Source organism: Chlorocebus sabaeus, chromosome 6 (assembly GCF_047675955.1).
Source record: "Chlorocebus sabaeus isolate Y175 chromosome 6, mChlSab1.0.hap1, whole genome shotgun sequence".
NCBI lineage: Eukaryota > Metazoa > Chordata > Mammalia > Primates > Cercopithecidae > Chlorocebus > Chlorocebus sabaeus.
In genome coordinates, this window is record NC_132909.1 from 18,138,579 (window position 1) to 18,157,709 (window position 19,131).

At 52.0% G+C, this 19,131-nt stretch overlaps 1 protein-coding gene across 1 annotated transcript; it reads right to left on the minus strand.

Moving 5' to 3' along the window:
- Positions 1–533: 533 nt before the first annotated feature.
- Positions 534–17,676, minus strand: CYP2S1 (cytochrome P450 family 2 subfamily S member 1). The gene is made up of 9 exons (XM_037991729.2): positions 17,233–17,676; positions 15,971–16,136; positions 12,470–12,619; positions 11,772–11,932; positions 11,506–11,685; positions 8,267–8,408; positions 6,019–6,206; positions 3,012–3,153; positions 534–2,840 (listed from the first exon to the last, which is right to left on the minus strand). The coding sequence occupies exons 1-9, from the start codon at positions 17,407–17,409 to the stop codon at positions 2,632–2,634; spliced, it is 1,515 nt and encodes a 504-aa protein (XP_037847657.2). The 5' UTR covers positions 17,410–17,676; the 3' UTR covers positions 534–2,631.
- Between the last annotated feature and the right edge of the window lie 1,455 nt (positions 17,677–19,131).

A 19,131-nucleotide genomic window follows, 5' to 3' on the forward strand; every position in this document is an offset into this window, starting at 1 on the left:
TTTTGTAATTTGCCTTAAAATAATCTTTAAAAAGCAATAGGTGGCCAGGCACGGTGGCTCACACCTGTAATCCCAGCACTTTGGGAGGCCAAGGCAGGCAGATCACCTGAGGTCAGGAGTTCAAGACCAGCCTGGCCAACATGGCGAAACCCCGTCTCTACTAAAAATACAAAAATTAGCCAGGCTTGGTGGCAGGCGCCTGTAATTTCAGCTACTCAGGAGGTTGAGGCAGGAGAACTGCTTGAACATAAGAGGCGGAGGTTACAGTGAGCTGAGATGGTGCCACTGCACTCCAGCCTGGGCAACAGAGTGAGACTCTGTCTCAAAAAAAAAAAAAAAAAAAAAAGATAAATAAATAAATAAAAAGCAATAGGTAAAATAAAAATATCAGGACAGGGTACAGTGACTCACACCTGTAATCCCAGCACTTTGGGAGGCTGGGATGGAAATTCTTGAGGCCTGGAATTTGAGACCAGTGTGGGCTATATAGTGAGACCTTCTCTATAAAAAATAAAAATAAGAAATTTAGCCAGGTGTGGTGGCACACATCTGTAGTCCCAGCTGCTTGGAGGCCGAGGTGGGAGGATCACTTGAGTCTAGGAGTCCAAGGCCAAGGCCACAGTGAACTATAATCATGCTACTGCACCCCAGCTTAGGCAACAAAGCAAAACCCCATCTCAAATAAGGAAGAGGCAGAAAAGGATACAGATGAAGTAAAAGCTGCAGAAAGTTGATGGCTATCGAAATGAGGCTGGGTGATGTGCACCTGAGGGCTCACTGTATCATTCTACTTTTGTGTATGTTTTCAAACTTCTTTGCTAGATAAGAAATTCATCTAGCAGCGGCTCACACCTGTAGCCCCAGCACTTTGGGAGGCCGAGGCAGGCAGATCACCTGAAGTCAGGAGTTCGAGACCAGCCTGGGCAACATGGTGAAACCCCGTCTCTACCAAAAATACAAAAATTAGCTGGGCGTGGTGGCACATACCTGTAATCACAGCTACTTGGGAGGCTGAGGCAGGAGAATCGCTTAAACCCGGGAGGCGGAGGCTGCAGTAAGCCAAGATCACACTGCCGTACTCCAGCCTGGGTGACAGAGTGAGACTCCGTCTCAAAAAAAAAAAAAAAAGAAATTTAGAAGTGCATCTGGTTTCCTTGTGAAGAGGAGGCAAGAGAAAAAGGGTGGAAGAAGTGGGAGTGGGTTTAGGGTCTGTGTTGCAAGCCAGTTCCTGTGCTCAAGTTTGAAGAGTTCTTGTGCTTTCAAGTTTGAAGAGTCTCTAGGGTCTGGATCTAGTTGGCTTCAGGCTTTCCCTGACTGAGGAAGCCCCCAAGGTCCGCAGTCCAGCTTGGGTTATCCTCTCCTTCGCCACTTCTCACTGCCGGACACCTTGGCCCTTTTTGGAAGTGAGGCCCAGGGCGGCCCCAGCCCTGCCCCTCCTCCCAGCTCCACATCTGGTCCTGATGTCAACAGCCAGGGTGGGCGGTGGCCATGTTTTTCAGCTCCCGCCCAGCCTCAGGGGAGGGGTGGACTGCCCTGTCCCCACCCCTTACTCACAGTGACTGACACGGGTCACACACGCAGTAGGCTAAAGGCCAGGAACAAACTTTAATTCCCAAACCGGACCCTTAAGTCACAAGGACGTCAGATCTGGCTCACTCCCTGACAGGGTGAATTGGAACCTGGCCCCTAGTTGGTCTCTAACCCCTTCCACTGGGTCTAGTGGGGACTCTGATGCCGAATAGGGGCTATAGATCAGTGAGGATGTACGTGTGTGTGGAGGGGTAGCAGGAGCCACTTGGTTACATAAGCACGTGTTGGGGTGAGGCAGGTGTCCCTCTGGTCTGAGGGTCCTCATATGTCCAAGGTCTCCGTGCATAATTACAGACCCAGATGTCTTTGCATTTAGGAGAACCAGGGTGCTTAAAAAGGGGTGACTGACGGCTGCAGTTGCGAAGGTGGCTGGGGACTGTGCCTCCGTGGGAGTGGCGTGTCTAAGTGGGAAGATACTCCGGGAAGCCAGGACGATGTCATATGTGGGTAGCTGTGTGGACCAGTGGTTGGGGGTATGTGGACATCGGTGGTCACAGGCTGGGAGAGTGGTGCAGCCACGAGAAGGAGCACGTGTCAGGGCCATAGACAGTGACGGTCTCTCTGTGGCATGACTCAGGAGGGGGCATGCTGTTCCCTGTGCCAGGCACCAGAGACAGGGACACTGAGAAGTCTGATGAAGGGAGAGGGCGTGTGAGCTGTGAATATGTGTAGCTGTTTCTGTGGCTTGTGAAGGTGACAGGCAGACTCCCATGTGTGGGGCGAAGATCCAGGGGAGTTGGTGGGTTACCTGGCTATGTGCTCGTGACTGCAGATGAACTATATTTATGTCTGCGGAAAGCTAACGCAGCAGTTGCTTTGTGGCCCTTGTAGTTGTGTATGAGTGTGTGGTTGTGCATCTTAACAGCAGCATGAGTCAAGTGAGTGAGTGTGTGGGCCATGGGACAGTCTCCGGAAAACAGCTGCAGGTGTGTAAATGTGGCTGCCTGCAGTGTACACTTTGGAGACATTAACCGTGTCCATACCCACTGTGGAGGCTGGAGGCACCGTCCCGGGCACCCACCACCTCCAAGTTGCCTTCCTTCATCTGGTCTGCGTGGTGGAATGAAGGTCAGTGGGATGGACTTGCAGTTGGAAGGCTGGGGGGATGTTGAAAAGGCCACTGATGGTGGGCTTGAGGCTCAGGGAGTCCAGTGGGCACGGGCTCTCCAGGGAGAAGGCTTGCAGGATGGTGGTGAAGAAGAGGAAGAGCTCTGCTTTTGCTAGGCCCTCTCCAAGGCAGACACGCTTCCCTTGTGAAGAGAGAGAGAGAAAGGGCTGAGCCAGTCCTCCTCACACCTAGGCCCACGGGGAGAACAGGGGGGCCAACAGTAAGCCCAGGGTGCAGAAGGGTGCCCCCAGCTGGCACAGATGCCTGGAGTTTGCCAGCGCCTGCTCGTGATACCCAAGGCTGCAACAGATACCTAAGGAGAAGGGCAGGAACGCCTCATGCTTCCTGAACCGTCCATCTGCATCCAGGAAACGGTCTGGGTTGAACTCTTCTGGGTGCTTGAAGATGCTGGGATCATGCAGGATGGAGCCAAGGAGGGGAAAGACCTCTGTGCCCTGAGGGGAAATAATAATCAAGCTACAAATCCCTTCCCACTCCAGTCTATTCGGTCCTCAAGTATGGAGCACAAGTCTGGGGTGCCAGGGACATGAGTTTACAGAACATAACGGCATCAACATTTGTTGAGTGTTGAGTGGCATTCAGCGGCTCATGCCTGTAATCCCAGCCACGTGGGAGGCTGAGGTGAGAGAAGCATTTGAGCCCAGGAGTTTGAGACCAGCCTGGGCAATATAACAAGACCTTGTCTCTATGAAAGACGAAAAAATTAGCCAGGCATGGTGGCATGAGCCCATAGTCCCAGCTGCTCAGGAGGCTGAGGTGAGAGGATCACTTGAGCCCAGGAGTTCAAGGCTGCTGTGAGCTATGCTTGTACCACTGCACCCCAGCCTGGGAGGCAGAGAGAGACCCTGTCAAGAAAGAGAGAAAGAGAGGAAGAGAGAAAGAGAGGAAGAGAGAAAGAGAGGAAGGGAGGAAGGGAGGAAGGAAAGGAAGGAAGAGAGGAAGAGAGGAAGAGAGAAAGAGGGAAAGAAAAAAAAGGAAAGAAAGAAGGAAGGAACGAAAGAAAAGAAAAGAAAGCTGGGCGCGGTGGCTCGTGCCTGTAATCCCAGTACTTTGGGAGGCCAAGGCGCGCAGATCACGAGGTCAGGAGATTGAGACCATCCTGGCTAACACGGTGAAACCCCGTCTCTACTAAAAATACAAAAAAATAGCTGGGTGCGGTGGCTCAAGCCTGTAATCCCAGTACTTTGGGAGGCCAAGGCGCGCAGATCACGAGGTCAGGAGATTGAGACCATCCTGGCTAACACGGTGAAACCCTGTCTCTACTAAAAAATACAAAAAACCAGCAGGGCGAGGTGGCGGGCACCTGTAGTCCCAGCTACTCAGGAGGCTGAGGCAGAAGAATGGCGTAAACCCAGGAGGCGGAGCTTGCAGTGAGCTGAGATCTGGCCACTGCACTCCAGCCTGGGCAAGAGAGTGAGACTCTGCCTCAAAAAAAAAAAAAAAAAAATTAGCCAGGAGTGGTGGCAGGCACCTGTAGTCCCAGCTACTCGGGAGGCTGAGGCAGGAGAATGGCGTGAACCCAGGAGGTGGAGCTTGCAGTGAGCCGAGATTGCATCACTGCACTCCAGCCTGAGCGGCAGAGCGAGACTCCGTCTCAAAAAAAAAAAAAAGAAAAAAAAAAAGAAAAGAAAGAGAGAGGGGCAAAGAATACTATATGCAGGCTGGGTGGCCTTGGCAAATCTTCTAGAAACTTTTCAAGCTCTCAGTTTCCTTATCTGTAAGATGGGCGTGATAATGGTATAGGGTTGCTTTAAAGATTAAATGAGATAATAGATATGGAAAGCACTCAGAATAACCCCTGGTGCAGAGCAGGTCCTCAAGCCTGGATATCTGTCATTATCATCACTCAAGTGTTGCTGCCTGGTACACAGGACTGGCTCCCAAGAGCTGAGTTGGTGTTTGTTTTACAAGCATTATCTTACAGCTCCAAGTTGATACTATCATTGTTTCTTTTTCTTTTTCTTTCTTTTTTTTTTTTTTTGAGACGGAGTCTCACTCTGTCGCCCAGGCTGGAGTGCAGTGGCCGGATCTCAGCTCACTGCAAGCTCCGCCTCCTGGGTTTATGCCATTCTCCTGCCTCAGCCTCCCGAGTAGCTGGGACTACAGGCGCCCGCCACCACGCCCGGCTAGTTTTTTGTATTTTTTCGTAGAGACGGGTTTTCACCGTGTTAGCCAGGATGGTCTCGATCTCCTGACCTCGTGATCCGCCCGTCTCAGCCTCCCAAAGTGCTGGGATTACAGGCTTGAGCCACCGCGCCCGGCCCCGATACTATCATTGTTTCTAATTTAGAGGAGGGATATACTGAGGTTCAGAGGGAGAAGAGATTTGCCCAAGGCCCCATTTACAAAACAGGAGGGGGCAGGCCAGGCGCGGTGGCTCACACTTGTAATCCCAGCACTTTGGGAGGCCGAGGTGGGCGGATCATGAGGTCAGGAGTTTGAGACCAGCCTGACCAACATGGTGAAACCCCGTCTCTACTAAAAATACAAAAATTAGCTGGGTGTAGTGGTGCGCACCTGTAATCGCAGCTACTCAGGAGGCTGAGGCAAGAGAATCGCTTGAACCCGGGAGGCAGAGGGTGCAGTGAGCCGAGATCGTGCCACTGCATTCCAGCCTGGGCAACAGAGTGAGACTCCATCTCAGGAAAAAAAAAAAAAAAAAAAGGAAGAAGAAAAAGAAAATAGCAGCAAAGCAGCACTGGATCCTAACAGCCACAGACTTCATTCTGCAGTGAAGGTGGAGGGAGCTGCTTGCACTAAACCGCTGGGGTTTCTGGGGAAACATCGCCCCCTTTTGGTTCTGCATCAGAGCTGCTCTCCAGTGAAGGGCACTGAGATTGAGGGAGAGACACAGAGGAGAGAATGTGTCTGCAGCAGGGGCTAAGGGTCAAGAGGGCTTCCCTTAGTCCTGGACTTGCTCCTCGGTTTTCAAGCTGCTTCTCTGTATGTTACCTCATTCGATTGTCCCAACCACTTTGGAAGGAGATAGAATTAGGAGATCTCTGGGGCAGATGGGGCCCAGAGATAGAGTCAAAGGGCAAGAAAACATAAACCAAAAAGAAACAGAAGGAGTTAAAAGATGCAGAAAGGGAGGGAGTGTCAGAGAAAGGAGGAGGAGAAAGATGCAGTGGGGAGTAGAGGAGGAAGACAGAGACACACACAGAAAGAGAGAGAGAGAGAGAGAGAGAGAGAGAGAGACTGACTAAGATCAGAGAAAGTCAGGGAGACACTGATAGCAACCAACCTGGGCTCAGGCCCCGAGGCAGAGAGCCATGGGCTGCGGCTGCACGCATACCCACCTGGGGCAGGGTGTAGCCTCGGAAGCGGGTGGTCCTCATGAGGGTGCGGGGGATTCCCATGGGCACCAGCGCCAGCAGCCGCTGTGCTTCATGCAGAACCGCGTCAGTGTAAGGGAGGCGGGTACGGTCCCCTTGGCTTGGTGCCTGGCCAGACCCCAGCTCCCGAGTCAGCTCCTCACGTACCCGCTCTGCAAGCAAGGGGAGGGCGGGAGTCAGACAGCAGGTAGGGCCCAGGGATCCTCCTCTCAGAAGCCCGTCTGCTTGCATAGCTGTTGTTTGGGGTGAGGCTGACAGGTGGGGAGGAGTAGTCCCCCAGCCCTCGCTGAGCCCAAAGACCACACATCTTGTGTGTTGGGTGTTCCATCTATCTTCTCTCTCTCTCTTATTTTATTTTATTTGTTTATTTTTTGAGACCGAGTTTTGCTCTGTTGCCTAGGCTAGAGTGCAATGGCGCGATCTCGGCTCACCACCTCTGCCTCCCGGATTCAAGCGATTCTCCTGCCTCAGCCTCCTGAGTAGCTGGGATTACACGCTCTGTCACCCAGTCTGGAGTGCAGTGGCACAATCCCGGCTCACTACAACTCCGCCTCCTGGGTTCAAGAGATTCTCCTACCTCAGCCTCCCGAGTAGATGGGACTACAGACGCCTGCCATCATGCCCGGCTCATTTTTGTATTTTTAGTAGAGACAGGGTTTTGCCATGTTGGCCAGGCTGGTCTCAAACTCCTGACCTCAGGTGATCTGTCCGCTTTGGCCTCCCAAAGTGCTGGGATTACAGACGTGAGCCACCATACCCAGCCTTCTCTTTTTTTTTTTTTGAGACAGGGTCTTACTCTGTTGCTGAGGCTGGTGCAGCAGTGCAATGATGGCTCACTGTAATAGCCTTCACCTCACCTAATGGGCTCAAGTGATCCTTTCACCTCAGTCTCCTGAGTAGCTATGACCACAGGCACACACCACCACACCCAGCTAATTTTTCTATTTTTGGTAGAGACAGGACCACACTATGTTGCCCAGGCTGATCTTGAACTCCTAGCCTCAAGTGATCCTCCCACCTCAGCCTCCCAAAGTGCTGGGATTACAGGCATAAGCCACCATGCCTGGCTCATCTATACTTTCTTAATTCCCATAGCACCCTTGTGAGGTAGGTATTGTTATCTATCCCCATTTCCTAGATGAGGAAACTGAAGACTCAGAGAACCCAAGTCACTGCCAGAAGTCATAGCTGGTTCCACTCCTGCAACACTACCAGGACCTCAGCTCCCATATTCCAGGTCAGCCCATCCCCATGACCCACAGCAGCTGCCTAACCCTAAAATGCTGGAGTTGGGCTGGGCGCCTTGGCTCATGCCTGTAATCCCAGAACTTTGGGAGGCTGAGATGGGCAGATCACTTGAGGTCAGGAGTTCGGGACTGGCCTGGCCAACATGGGGATACCCTGTCTCTCCTAAAGGTACAAAAGTTAGCTGGGTGTGGTGGTGCACACTTGTAATCCTAGCTACTCGGGAGGCTAAGGCAGGAGAATTGCTTGAACCCGGGAGGCTGGAGGTTGCAGTGAGCCGAGATCACACTACTGCATTCCAGCCTGGGCGACACGGGGAGACTCTATCCCCTATAAAAAAATAAAAAATAAAAATAAAAAACCAATTTGACCCTGCTGTTCCCTGCTCAAAGTCATTCCATTGCTCCCCATGGCTCAGCATAAGGCACCTAACGTATCACTAAGGCGACGAGGCCTGCAGACACCTGCCTCGTCTTTCACTATGCCTCATACTGCAGTCAGCAACTCCTGAACCTCTTCTGGCTCCCGGACATCCCAAACGCCGTGCCCATTGATGCCTCAAAGATCTAGCTCAGCCTGTCTGCGCGGCCTGCCCACTCTTCCCTCTAAAACTCTCACTTTTTTTTTTTTTTTTTGAGACAGTGTCTCACTCTGTCACCCAGGCTGGAGTGCAGTGGTGTGATGTCGGCTCACTGCAACTTCTACCTCCTGGGCTCAAGCAATTCTCATTCCTCAGTCACCCGAGTAGCTGGGATTACAGGTGCATGCCACCACACCCACTAATTTCTGTATTTTCAGTAGAGATGGGGTTTCACTATGTTACCCAGGCTGGTCTTAAACTCCTGTTCTCAAGTGATCAGCCCGCCTCAGCCTCCCAAAGCTCTGGGATTATAGGCGTGCGCCACCTTGCTCAGCCTAGAACCCTCACTTCTGTTCCCAAGGCCTGGCAGGTGGAAAAGGCTCTTACTTTGGACATGAGGGTATTTCATCAGGAGCAGGAGGGTATAGCCGACGGTGGCACTGACCGTCATCGTCCCAGCAAACAGCAAATAAATGACTGTCATCAGCATGTTCTTGTTGGTGAATTCTGTGTCTGGGTTTTGTTCCTCCTGAAAGAAACCAGGCAGAGGGGCTGAGAGAACACAGCCTTCGGGAAGTAAATGTCCAGAACAGCCAAGCCTGGGGTCAGCACCACGAGTTTTGTCATGGGGTTTAGATAAATTGTGGGGAAGGCTGGGAAGTCGACTCTTTTTTTTTTGAGACAGAGTCTTGCTTTTTCGCCCAGGCTGAGTGCAGTGGCACGATCCTGGCTCATTGCAACCTCTGCCTCCTAGGTTCAAGCAATTCTCCCACCTCAGCCTCCCGAGTAGCTGGGATTACAGGTGCATGCCATCACGCCCGGCTAATTTTTGTATGTTCAGTGGAGATGGGGTTTCTCTATGTTGGCCAGGCTGGTTTTAAACTCCTGACCTCAGGTGATCCATCTGCCTCTGCCTCCCAAAGTGCTGGGATTACAGGTGTGAGATACTGTACCTGGCCGAGAAGTAGACTCTTGATGTTAGTTCTCTCTGGTTGAAATATTTTTTAAAATGAAAGAGAATACTACTAACAAAAACACAGAAAGTTATAAGCATTGATGAAGATGTGAATACTTTGAAACCCATGTACACCATTGGTGGGAATGTGAAATGATGCAGCCCTGTGGAAAATGGTACAGCAGTTCCTGAAAAAATCAAAAATACGGATGGGAGTGGTGGCTCACATCTGTAATCCTGGCACTCCGGGAGGCTGAGGCAGGTAGTTTGCTGGAGCTCAGGAGTTTGAGATCAGCCTGGGGAACATAAAGAGACCTCATCTCTCCTAAAAATAAAAAAAATCAGCCAGGTGTGGTGGGGCACACCTGTAATTCCAGCTACTCAGGAGGCTGAGGCAGAAGGATTGCCTGAATTCAGGAGATCAGGGCTGCAATGAGCTATGATTGAACCACTGGACTAGAGCCCGGGCAACAGAATGAGACCCTATCTCAGAAAACAAACAAACAAAAATTAGAATTATAGAATTACCATATAATCCAGCAATTTGACTTCTAGGGATATAACCAAAAGAATTGAAAGCAGGGGCTGGGCACAGCGGCTCACGCCTGAAATCCCAGCACTTTGGGAGGCCTAGGCAGGTGGATCACCTGAGGTCAGGAGTTCACCCAGCCTGGCCAATACGGTGAAACCCTGTCTCTACTGAAAATACAAAAACAAAATTAGCTGGGTGTGGTGGCGGGCGCCTGTAGTCCCAGCTACTTGGGAGACTGAGGCAGGAGAATCACTTGAACCCTGGAGGTGGAGGTTGCAGTGAGCTGAGATCGTGCCATTGCACTGTAGCCTGGACGACAGAGCAAGACTCCATCTCAAAAAAGAAAAAAAAAAAAAAGAATTGAAAGCAGGGACTTGAAGAGATACACTCATGTTAATAGCGGTATTATTCACAATTGCCAAGAAGTGGAGGCAACCTGTGTCCATCAGTGAATGAATGGATACAGACAATGTGGTATATATACACACAGTTGAGTATTACTCAGGCTTAAAAAGGAACGAAATCCTGTCACAAGCTATAACATGGATGAACCTGAAGGACATTATGCTAAATGCAATGAGTCAGTCACAAAAGGACAAATACTGTATGAATCCACTCATATGAGGCACCTAGAATAGTCAAATCTATATAGACAAAGTAGAAAGGTGCCAGGCACAGTGGCTCACGCCTGTAGTCCCAGCACTTTGGGAGGCTGAGGGAGCTTGGTCACTTGAGGCCAGGAGTTTGAGATCAGCCTGGCCAACATAGTGAAACCCTGTTTCTACTAAAAATACAAAAATTAGCCAGGCGTGGTGGCGCACGCCTGTAGTCCCAGCTACTCGGGAGCCTGAGGCAGGAGAATCGCTTGAACCCAGGAGGCAGAGGTTGTTGTGAGCCAAGACTGCACCGCTGCACTCCAGTCTGGGTGACAGAGTGAGATTCTGTCTCAAAAAAAAAAAAAAAAAAAAAAAAAGGGTGATTGCCAGGGGTTGGGGAAGGGAGGAACAGGCAGTTATTTAATGCGTACAGAGTTTCAGCTTCACAACCTGAAGAGTTCTGGAGACTGACTGCATAACAATGTGAATGTACTTAACACTACTATACTGCATACCTAAAAATGGTTAAGATGGCAAATGTTATGTATATTTAACTATAGTAAAACTAAAAAAAAAAATTCAATAAAAGAGAAAAGAAATGGGGCAATAGAGTTAAGAAAAATTTTTCTTTCTCCACAAACAGGGAGGCTGCATTTAATTAAAGAATGTGGCCCCATTCTTCCAAAGTTCGTACAATTAAAAACTATTTATTTCCTTAGGAGTCCCCTTAATTCTAGTTTTCTTACAGGGCATGGTGGCTTATGCCTATAGTCCCAGCACTTTGGGAGTTCAAGGCGGCAGGAGGATTACATGAGCCCAGGAGTTCAAGACCAGCCTGGGTAACATAGTGAGAGTCCGTCTCTACAAAGAAAAAAAAAATTTAGCCAGGTGTGGTGGTGCGCACCTGTTGTCCCAGCTACTTAGGAGCCTGAGGCAGCGGGATTGCTTGAGCCCAGGAGTTCAAGGTTGCAGTGAGTTATGATTTTGCAACTGTACTCCAGCCTGGACCACAGAAAGAGATCCTGTCTCTTTAAAAAAAAAAAAAAAAAAAGAAAGAAAGAAAGAAAAAGAAATATCGTTCTCATATAATTAATAAAGTGGACTTTACTAACATAAATTGATATTGCAAGGCTTCCTAATAAACCACCATAATTCACATAAAATTGTGAATTTACATAAAAGTCTGGGGAGGCTGCAGGGGGTGGGATGAAGTGATCCTGGGGATTGATGGTGTAGGACCCTGGGCATGGGGCCTGAACACAAGGGCCGAGGCGGGAGGGAGAAAGAGAAGAAATGCTGGAGAGACAGAGAGCCCGGCACAAATGCCCAGGTTGGGGGCGGGAGAGGCAGTGAGAGCAACTCCCTGAAAGAGACAGAGATGTGCAGAGAAGGGACGCACACACACACAGACACTCATACTCACAGAGACATGCAGAGAGAGAAAGAGAGAGGGACCCAGTCGAGGTCCCCAGGGACACCTGGCTGGGGACCTACCAGGTTACCACACCCATTCAGAGAGGGGGTCCCTGCACCCTTCCCGCACCTGTGCCATCTTCAACAGGAAGGCATCGACCAGGTCACGTGCGGGACCTGAAGCATCCAAGTTCCCCTGGTGCTGCTGCACCTGCCGGACTGTGAAGGCAGCTAGGGTGCTGATGTGGTGGAGGAGCTGCTTGTGGGGGCCTGGCAGGGGCCACAGGAACCAGGAACACATCTCATAGGTCTGTGGGGAGAAGGACAGCTAGTTCTCATGGGACCTTGGCAGGAACCTTCAGGGAAGGTAGTTGGAAAGGGGTCCCACCCACTCACCTGACCCCCCCGGGAGCTGACTCCCAGCAGGGTACCACCAGCTGCCCGGACCATGGCCTGGAACTCCTTATCCTCATAGGAGAAGCGGAGGCCAAAGAGGAGGGAGCAGACTACGTTGGAGGTGGCCTGGGCCAGCAGCAGGGAGGGATCGAATGGGCGTCCTGGGGGGAATGGGGGCAGGGAGGTAGGCTGTGATGGAGCCAGGCAGAGGGGAGCAGGTTGGGGCTGAACCCAACCAGAGAGAGACAGGGAGGAAGGGAAAGACAGATGGACAGACAGTGCAGGGAGAGAGCTAAACAGGCAAAGAAGGAGACAGACAGAGAGGGACAGAGAAACAGACAGGGAGAAAGAAACTGAGTGACCATCACACGGACAAGGAGAGAGAAACAGAGATAGACTTAGGGCCCGAAAAATAGAGGAAAGGAGAGAGAAAGAAAAGAGACAGAGAGAGAGATGGAGACCCAGGAAGAATGGGACGATAGCACCAGGGACACACAGAGAGATGTCGTGACAGCCATGGAGAGACAGTGGGACAGAGACAGAGGGCGGGGGTGAACAGAACCCCCAGGCCAGCCCTAGAGTCCAAGGCTTCCCCTCCCACCCATTCCAGGACCTGGGTTGGGGCCACCCCCAGCCACAGTAGGAGAGTTTTCCCTTTCACTCGGCTGGAGACCCTGGGGTGACCCCGCCATGCTGACCTTCTGTCCCCTGGAATGCCTCCACCAAACACCGGGCCTCCGCCTGGATCAGCTCCTCGCCTTCTCGCTTCCCCATGCCCAGGTCCCGCAGAGCAAGCATGGTAAACTTCCTCAGCTGCCTCCACCGCTCCCCGTTGGAGAAGAAAACCCCTGCGCAGAAGGCTAGACTCAAAGAGGGACCGGCCCCTCTGCCCATTCCCCCTTCTTTCTTTCTTTCTTTTTTTTTTTTTTGAGATGGAGTCTCGCTCTGTTGCCCAGGCTGGAGTGCAGTGGCGTGATCTTGTCTCACTGCAACCTCTGCCTCCCGGGTTCAAGCAATCCTCCTGCCTCAGCCTCCTGAGTAGCTGGAACTACAGGTGCATGCCACCATGCCTGACTAATTGTATTTTTAGTGGAGATGGGGTTTCACTGTGTTAGCCAGGATGGTCTCGATCTTCTGACCTCGTGATCTGCCCGCCTCAGCCTCCTAAAGTGTTGGGATTATAGGCGTGAGCCACCACAACCGACCGATTCCCCCTTCTTTCTAGTGAGGTTCTCTGAGGGGGACTCTTCAGGCTCCATCCGAGTCCATTCCAGCCTAGCCCAGGGATGAGGACTCAGTAGGTGTTCAATAAATACATAATCAAATTGGTTCTCCCATCCTTTGCCCTTGGGTAAGGGAGTACATTCTCCTGAAAAGTAGGTAGCTGGGATGACCCAGGCTCCATCTGTTTTGTAATTATTATTATTATTATTGAGACGAGGTCTTGCTCTGTCACCCAGGCTGGAGTGCGAGGGCACGATCTCGGCTCATTGCAACCTCTGCCTCCCAGGTTCAAGTGATTCTCCTGCCTCAGTCTCCCAGCTAGCTGGGATTACAGGCATACGCCACTACACCCGGCTAATTTTTATATCTTTAGTAGAGACGGGGTTTCGCCATGTTGTCTAGGCTGGTCTCGAACTTCTGACCTGAGGTGATCCATCTGCCTCAGCCTCCCAAAGTGCTAGGATGACAGGTGCGAGCACAGCACCTGGCCTGCTCTGTAATTAACCACGATGAATGAAGAGTTCTTTTCTCCTTTCTTCCTTCCTTGCATCCAACCATCCCATCATTTATGGAGTCCCACTGGGTCCTGGGTCCTGTGCCCCAGGTAATTCGGAGGTTGAACACAGAGGGAGGATGGAACTGTACCATTTTCCTCCTTTATCCAAGACACCTGTTCCAGACAGACCCTTTCTGTCCAACGCCAGCCTGTCGTGGCCTCTTGGGCACCTCCCCTTGGGCATCTCCTGCCCTGGCCCCACTGTGTTCCAAAGTGATCTCAGCATCTCTCCTTTCTCTGTTTCAGCCCACCATCCATTCCCTGGCCAGAGCCCCAGGCCTCTCCCAATTACTCCTTCCTCCCCATCCCCTGGCCCCAGGCCTGGTCCATCACCCTGGGCTCCTAGCCTCCATTTTCATCCCCTTCATGCAGCAACCACAGGATCTTCCCAACTCTGACTACAGCTGTTCCCTGCTTAAAACTGACTGCTCCCAGGAAAAACAAAAGCCCAAACACTCTGGCATGACTCACAGGCCCCGCATGACCAGGGATTTCCCTGGTTTCTCAGCTTTGTTACTTAGCCCACTACGACTGCACTGGTCTCTCACTTCCTCAAAGGGGTCAGGATCCCCTGTCTAGGCCTGTGATCCTGCAGTTCCCTCTGCCTGCATCACTCTCACCCCCTTCCATCCCATCCTTGGTGAACTAATTCGTTCATCCTTCATGGCCCAGCTCAAATGCTACCTCCTCTGAGAAGCCTTCCCTGATTCCCTCTTTACCCTCGTACAGGTGCCTGTGCCCTGTGTTTGCCCTCAAATCTGTACCTCTCATTTTAGGATTATATTCCCTCCCTCTATTGTCTTACTGCAGTACAAGCCCGCCTCTCCCACAGTAGGAGAGGACACCACACCTGTCTGAGTCATCTCCGTGTACCTGGTACTCAGTATAAGACCGGGCATAATGATCATTTTTTTTTTTTTTTTTTTTGAGACAGAGTCTCGCTCTGTCGCCCAGGCTGGAGTGCAGTGGCCGGATCTCAGCTCACTGCAAGCTCCGCCTCCCAGGTTCTCGCCATTCTCCTGCCTCAGCCTCCCGAGTAGCTGGGACTACAAGCGCCCGCCACCACGCCCGGCTAGTTTTTTGTATTTTTTAGTAGAGACGGGGTTTCACCGGGTTAGCCAGGATGGTTTCAATCTCCTGACCTCGTGATCCGCCCGTCTCGGCCTCCCAAAGTGCTGGGATTACAGGTTTGAGCCACCGTGCCCGGCCATAATGATCATTTTTACGTTTGTTTGTGTTTTGTGGAGGCAGGGTCTCACCATGTTGCCCAGGCTTGTCTCAAACACCTAGGCTCAAGTCATCCTCCCAATTCAGCCACCCAAAGTGCTGGGATTACAGGCATGAGCCACCATGCCCAGCCTGAAAATTCACCAGTTGAATGAATGAATGCTTCTCTCAAAGTCATGCTTTTGTAGGTACTGGTCTTTCTGCCTGGAACACCCTCCCCACTCATCTTATGAGTCTCAGCTTTGACAGCCTCTCTTCCAGGAAGATTTTCTGAATCTCCCTCACCAAACAAGCTGGGTCAGGTACCTCCTCTAAATTCCTACAGTCCTAGGGCTTCCTTCAGCCTGGCCCCGATCCCTCTTGCCCTGACCCCTCCCCGTCCCACCCTGACCTTTCCCCCTGTGCTTCCCGGTCTTGGCCCTGACCACTCTGGGCTGGCACCGTGTTGTGAGTCTGTTTCCCCACTGGCCTTGGTGCTCTGGGGAAGCAGCACCAGTGCTGTCTTAGTCACTGCTGAGTTCCTGGCAGCACCCAGCATGGGCCTCCTGCTTTCTGTTGTAACACAGAGAACTGCCTCTATCATTGGAGGGCTTACCCACCAATCCTCAGCACCTTGAAAGCGCTCTAGAATCTTTCTGAACCCTCAGGGTTTTACCTGGATCACTGATGGTTATCACTGATACCACAACCTGGTGATTAGTGAGTGCTCACTTTGCACAAGGCTCAGTCCTCACTCAATCACTCAGTCCTACATGATGGGCATTGCTTTTTGTTTGTTCATTTGTTTGAGATGGAGCCTCGCTCTGTTGCCCAGACTGGAGTGCAGTGGCACGATCTTGGCTCACTGCAACCTCTGTCTCCCGGGTTCAAGCGATTCTTCTGCCTCAGCCTCCCAAGTATCTGAGATTACAGATACGCGCCACCATGCCCAGCTCATTTTTATATTTTTAGTAGAGACAGGGTTTCACCATGGTGGCCAGGCTGGTCTCGAACTCCTGACCTCAAGTGATCCACCCACCTCCGCCTCCCAAAGTGTTGGGATTTCAGGCATAAGCCACTGCCTCCTAGCCGATGGGCACTGTTATCACTCCATTTTACAGATGAGGAAACAGGCATTAAGCCATGTGCAAAGGTCACACGCCGGTTAGTGGTGGCAGGCTGTGAGTGGAGGGCCTAGCAGTCCTTGACTTACCATGGCCATCAAAAGTCCGTTCCAGCATCGCTATGGTTCCCCGGCCACTGAACTCTTCAGCCTGACCTCCCAGGGCCTCTCGCACAGCCTCCTGCCCAACCAGGACCACCACGGGCCGCCAGGGTCCCAGGTAGATGGTGAACACCGGTCCGTACTTCTTACTCAGCTGGGCACAGAGAGGAAGAAAGAAGAGGATGCTGTGACCTCTTCCAGCCAAGTTGTCTCCATCATGGCCCTTGTCACTGGAGGAGCCACCGAGTTTAGCTTCTACACCCTTTACCAGGAACCTGCCCCCACCCCAGCAGAAATAGCTGAGGCTCAGTTCTCTTTTTGTACTAGGCTCCCGGGCCTCCTCCCTCAGTACGTCCTTCAGTGGCATCCCCCAACTTCCTGTCATTCCCTTGCTTCCTGCTGAACCTTAACTTCTGACACTGGGCAATCCAGAAGCAGTTTGGGTCTCCCCTAATTCCTTAGGGCCCCCCTACCCACCAAATATCCAGCCACCCTTTTCAGTCACCGCAAAACCCTCAAATTCTAGAGCAGACACTGCTGAGTATCTGCCCCATCTCTCCCCCAAGACCCCACCCCTTTTTCTATGTCCTTGAAGTCACCCAGAATCCTTTTGAATGGGAAACTTCAGGCCTCTTCCCACTCCCACCCGCTATCCCCTAAGGCTGAGGCTGCCTCTGCCTTCTTTCTTGCTCTCCTTCCCTCCCCGCTCCCAGGAACTCCTAGCTGAGCTCCACCCATCCTCCCATCCCGCATTCTAAGCAGACAGATTCCTTCAGCGGGACCCCCTCTCTGAGCCTGCAATCCTCCAGCCTCTTTGCCTCCAACTCCCGCAGGGACGCCTCCCCCTTTTCTTCTTTGTGCCCTCTTCAGCATGCCCCACCTGTATGGCTCCAGCTACCTCTCCCTCTGGGGCAAGCGCAGCCGCATCAGCTTCTCCTTGGCTGGAGGACTCCTGTCTCTCTCAGCCTCGGTCCCTGCCCATCACCTTCCCAGGATTCTGTAGGCAGAGGTCTCTGCCCCTCCTAGCCCTGGTCCCCCACCCCACGATCCTCTCTCCCGGGCACCTCTCCGGTTCTCAGCCCTGGACAACCTGCTGCAGCCCCCAACCCAGGAAAGCTGCAGCCCCTTTGCCTTGGGACCCCTGCCCCTGCCTCCTCCCTAGGATACCCGAAAACCCCCTCGCCCTGGCAATCGGGTTTCTCTCCCAGGGACTCCCAGCCCCTAGCCAGGACGTCCCCTGGGCCCCTCACCCGCATGAGCCCCGAGTACAGCGCCCCGGGCCGTAGCTGCAGAAGGTTTCCCAGCAGTGGCAGCGGCGTGGGCCCGGGGGGCAGTTGGCCTCGGGCCCGGGTCCCAGACAGCGCCAGGGTCAGCAGCAGGAGCAGCGCCAGCGCCAGCAGCAGCGCCCAGGTGCCGGTCGCCTCCATCTCGGCAGGTCGGCTCCTTCTCCTCTCCCAGGCGCTCCACGCGGCTGGGTTAGTTAGGGGCGGGAGCCGGGCGTCTCCCTCCCCAGCAAAGTCAGGCGCGGGGCGGGGCAGCTAGCCCAGCCCCCTGCCTGCTGAGCAGGCTTATCTCCCCGCCGCCGGGTGTCTCCCGGACCACCGCCGCCGCCTGATGTCTGGAGCTCATGCTCCAACGGATGTCTCGGAGGTCTCCCAGATTTACGTGGGGCTCGGGCGGCGGAGACAGCGCCTTGGGCCCCCGGGTAGGGAGGAAGCAAACAGAAGAACCTGGAAGCCAGAGACTTTGGCCGCCTGGAGGTTGCCACACCCTGCATCTGGCGTTGACCCCGCGCCACCCTCCCCAGCTCTACCTCCCTCATTGTTCGGGAGTGGGTTCGTGGGTGCGTGCGTGTATGGGGTGTGTTTGAGCCAGTTTTCTCCAGCATCTTACATCTTCACGAACCGAGAGGAAGGACTTGACCTTTAAGGATAAACAATCTGAAGTCCAGGGAGATAAATCGGCTGGTCTCAGGTCAACTTGGCTGAGTGGCAGAGTTAGGATTTCGACCTGGGCGAGTCAGAATGGTTGAGTCATTCATTCATTCACTTACAGGCAGTTTGTAGAGCGGTTAGGACGGTGATGGCTGAAGCCAGACTGCATGAATTCACAGCCTAACTCCGCTGTGCCTCTGTTAGCCTTGTAAAATGGGGCTAGTTTTCAGGATTAAATAGTACATCTGTGCACACAATTTAAAGCAGACGCAGGTGCACATGAAACAAGCACTAAATAGATGTTAGCTAGTATTTCTGCAACTAATTGTTATTGAGGTCTTACTGTACACAAGACTTTGTTCTAGACCCGAGGATGCAGCTATGAGCCATGGAGAGAAGGGCTCTGACCTTCCTGAGCTCATATCCACATGCGGATGAAGTTCAGATGAAGACAATTTCAGGAAGTGAGAAGGCCAGGGGAATGCGCTTCTTGAGAAGGAAGAATATTAGAGCCATTTGTGCATGAATTATTACAGGTTTGGTTCACTGCTGTATCCCCAGCATGTAGTGCAGTGCCTGACACACAGTAGGCGCTCAGTAAATATTTGTTATATCTTCAAAGATTGAATTTAGGAGATAAGATTCATGAAGTCTGCAGGGGCCACCTTGCAAGGTCTTGGAAAAGACTGCATTTTATTTCTATTGCAAACAGAAGCTGTCTGGAGGGGTTTTCAGCGGGCAGTTACTTTGTTTGAATTGCATTTTCATTTCATATTTTATTATAAAAATATTAAAATTTCAAACATACAGTGAACACCTGTATACCCATCAGATTCCACAATTTTATTATCCTTTCTTTGTTGCCTATTCTATTTTTGTTTGTTTGTTTTTTGTTTGAGATAGAGTCTCACTCTGTTGCCCAGAGTGGAGTGCAATGGCATGCAATCTCGGCTTACTGCAACCTCTGCCTCCCGGGTTCAAGCAATTCTCCTGCCTCAGCCTCTCAAGTAGCACTGGGATTACAGGTGCGCACCACCACGCCTGGCTAGTTTTTGTATTTTTAGTAGAGATGGGGTTTTGCCCTGTTGACCAGGCTGGTCTCAAACTCCTGACCTCAGGTGATCTTCTCTCCTCAGCCTCCCAAAGTGCTGGGATTACAGGCATGAGTCACTGTGCCCGGCCCATTTTTCATTACATATCTGTTAATTTTACCTA

Bases quoted from the DNA above. Each gene is read 5' to 3' on its own strand.
- CYP2S1 (XM_037991729.2), bottom strand. From the start codon at position 17,409: ATGGAGGCGACCGGCACCTGGGCGCTGCTGCTGGCGCTGGCGCTGCTC. The intron at 8,409-11,505 runs GTGCGGGAAGGG...GGTTTCTTTCAG, and splicing joins TCCTGTTGAAGATGGCACAG to GAGGAACAAAACCCAGACAC. The intron at 3,154-6,018 runs GTGGGTATGCGT...ATTTCCCCTCAG, and splicing joins GAGGCTACACCCTGCCCCAG to GGCACAGAGGTCTTTCCCCT.